Genomic DNA, 3,355 nt, shown 5'->3' on the forward strand with positions numbered 1-3,355 from the left:
CGAGCAGTGTGGGGTTGTGGAGTTTTGTGTGCGGGTTAACGGCGTCGGCGTTGCAGAGGCTTTTCTGGCGTGAGGATCGCGTGCTGCATTGAGCAGTCCGTAAGCATCTAGGGACGACAGCCTTTGTTGTTAACGCGTCGGTGGACACTGCTGCGTGTTAGGTATTTTGATGGTCGGGATGGATGGGCATGTGCATGCGCGCAGATGTATATGATTGTAGTGTGAGAGGAAACGGGAGCGTGCTCGGTTTTAACTTTTTTGTTCGTTGCCATTTACTGGGTGGGATATTTCGGCGTTGCTGTGTGATTTGCGAGAGTGTCTGACATGACAAGGGACCATAGTGAGTCTGCGACGCAGTATGTACGTTGCAGGAGGCAGCTGCGGCAACGGCGTGATTTGTGTCGAGCGCTGGGTAATATTGATGGTGGGCGGAGTCATATAAGACGCTAGGTCTTCGGAGGAGGACGGGTGTGGCAAAGGTCTAATGGAGGCCAACGGCGGGGCTAGCACGAGCTGTGTAACGATGCGTGGCGATTGCACAAGAGAACGTAAAATCAGCTCATTGTGTAGTTGCTGGGTGCCGGAGAGGAGCGAAGGCGGAGGTTGTGTTGCGGGGGGGCCTTTGTGGCTTGGAGATATTAGGTAAGCCATGGTGTTTGTGGTTTGGACAGATTAGGTAAGCCATTTTTGCCTGCATTTAATGCAATTTATTAATGGGCCGCTGGTGTTGCTTCGACCTAACAACTTCTGTGCACGGGTGTTTGTGGCGCCGGTCCATACGCATTGGAGGCGAACGCCATACAGGACGCCTGGCCCAATGTGCATTTCGTATCTTGGAGGCCGTGCAAATCTTCGACTCTCGTAGGTTTTGCAAGAAGACGGGATTGGACGAGGACGGGTTATGCGTCCAGCCGGACCGTTGGGCATTGGGTATTATGCTTGGGAGTAGTCCCGTTGTCCTTATTGGCGCCAGCCCGTTCTGCCAACAGGCGTATGGATTTGTTTGAGAGCTAGGACTCTTGCGTATGCGACCAGTGTGGCGCTGTGGAGTTTTGTGTGCGGGTTAACGGCGGCGGCTTTGCAGAGGCTTTCCTGGCGCGAGGATCGCATGCTGCGTTGCGCAGTCCGTAAGCATCTAGGAACGACAACCTTTGTTTTTGACGCGTTGTTGGGCACTGCTGCGTGTTAGGTATTTTGGTGGTCGAGATGGATGGGCATGTGCATGCGTGCAGATTGATGGGATTTTAGTGTGCGAGGAAGCGGAAAATTGTTCTCTTTTAGCGGTGCGGTTCTTTGGCATTTGCTGGGCGGGATATGTCGGAGTTACGATGTGGTTTGCGAGAGAGTGTCTGACGTGGCAGGGGACCTTAGTGGATCAGCGAGGCAGCATGTCTGCATGGGAGTACGTGGCAGGGGGCAGCTGCGACAACGCTGTGATTTGCGTCGAACGCTTAGTAGTTCTGGGAGTCCGCGGAGTCATGTGTAACGGTGGTTATTCTGCGAAGGACGGGTGAGTAGAAGGGCGGACGGAGGCCAACGGCGGGGCTAGCACGAACTGTGTAACGAGGCGTGGCGATTGCATGACAGAACGTAAAATCAGTAGGTCATTGTGTAGTTGCTGGGTGCCGGAGAGGTGCGAAGGCGGTGGTTGTGTTGCGTGCGTGTCTTTGTGGTTTGGAGAGATTAGGTAAGCCGTTTTTGTTCGCAGTTGGTGCAATTTGTGAGTGTGTGTCTGGTTCGGTTTCGAGCTAGCCACTTTGGTGGAGAGCTGGCCATGGCACCGGTCGATAATCATTGGAGGCGAACGTAATACAGGACGCCTGGGCTGATGTACGTTTCATATCTTGGACGTGCTGTAGAGTTTCGACTCTCGTAGATCTTCCAGGAAGAGGCCACAGCTCGGTGTTTTGTGCGGAACGCATAGTGCTGTGTGGTGTGGATGACTCGATCGGTTGTATACGATGGCAGGTGTTCCGCGTTTCACGGGTATGGCAACGGTGTGGTTGGGTCTAACTGCGCGGCGAGCACGAACTGTGTAGCGTCGGCGCTTGCATGGTAAAAAGCGGAAGGCGGGAGCCGGACTGCAGGCGGTCGTCGGTAGCTTCGCAACATTCGCAAATCCGTTTTGTTTTGTGATTTGGTACAATTTAGCAATGCGTGTGTGATGCTCGGTTGAGGGCTTTGCTTTTTTTCAGTGCGCCCAAAGTATCCAATGTGTTAGGCGCCGGCAACGCAGGCTCTCGGTCTGCATGTACCTGCTTTTTTCATGCAGATCTTGATCATCTACAATTCTTGTTGGTCATTGTAAGTGGATGTGATTTGCACGAGAGTCCTTTTGCACTCAGATAAACGGTTTTACATTTAATAATGAGTAAAGGCTTGGCTGTTTTTCCTTCAGCTCCGTCTCCCAGTCGTCGGGTACGCAGTATTTGGCGCGGAATCAGCATTTATGTGAACACCGTGGGTTTGCGCGTTTTGTATGCGCGGAATTTAGGGTCGCGGTGCAGCAAAGCCGTTGTTGGCCTTACGCTTGCACTGTTTCATCCACGAGCTATGCACGACGTACCAGAGGAGCCAGATGTAAATAGATGAGAAGCGCTGTACAACCTAAAGCATGCCTAAAGCTCGCGGAGAAAGTTTTTTTCCCCGTCGCGGCTATGGGCGCTGTTTTATTTCAGCGTGTATGAAAGCTGGCATTGATTGAGATGCGCATGATGCATTGCCAGCTCGTTTGGCTTCAATCACTGGGTGTTGTGGCGTTGTGGTGTAGGCTGCGAGACACAGCGTGACATTGCAAGTGATATGAGTGACTTGGCGATTTAGTGCGTGTGCAGTGCAAGGTGTGGTAGGAGGCAGCAACAACTTCGCGTTGATTTGTGTCAAGCGTTTAGTGGTATCGATGTCGCGCTTTGTTATGTATGGTGGCACTCGTTGTTGTTTGCTGCTCAGCGAACGGGCTTAGCGAAGGGCGGGCTGGGCCGACCCACGTCGGAGCATTAATTGTGTCTATCTGTTTGGCGCCTGCACATGAGAAAGAGGAGCTCATTTCTTCGCGCACCGGATATAGCAGGTCTGACTAGGCTGGCTACGCTGCTGCTAGTTTGGGGCATGTGCATTTTTCGAATATGTCACTGATATTCTTTCGGGCTACGCATCTCGCGGCAGGTTGCCTCATCGTGGACAGGTATTAGTGATCGCTGCTTGCACTGTGTCCTGTCCTGCGGTGCTAATTACGCGCAACATATGGAACATCCAGAACGCATAGGGATTAAACACAAACAGAGAGTCGTCCTCTCTAAGCTGCGAGATCCCCATGCAGCCAGTTGCATCGTCGGGCTTTCGGTGTTGAGCATGG

At 52.6% G+C, this 3,355-nt stretch overlaps 1 protein-coding gene across 1 annotated transcript; it reads left to right on the forward strand.

Moving 5' to 3' along the window:
* Positions 1-332: 332 nt before the first annotated feature.
* Positions 333-3,000, forward strand: EAH_00065410 (hypothetical protein; the record flags this gene model as incomplete). Its single annotated transcript, XM_013392850.1, has 6 exons — positions 333-412; positions 672-676; positions 1,190-1,510; positions 1,969-2,055; positions 2,196-2,304; positions 2,950-3,000. Coding segments are annotated over 6 exons (653 nt in total), but the record flags the coding sequence as incomplete, so codon positions are not given.
* Positions 3,001-3,355: the final 355 nt, after the last annotated feature.

Source organism: Eimeria acervulina, genomic scaffold, assembly GCF_000499425.1.
Source record: "Eimeria acervulina Houghton genomic scaffold, Eah_scaff2180, whole genome shotgun sequence".
In the NCBI taxonomy this organism is placed as follows: Eukaryota; Apicomplexa; class Conoidasida; order Eucoccidiorida; family Eimeriidae; genus Eimeria; species Eimeria acervulina.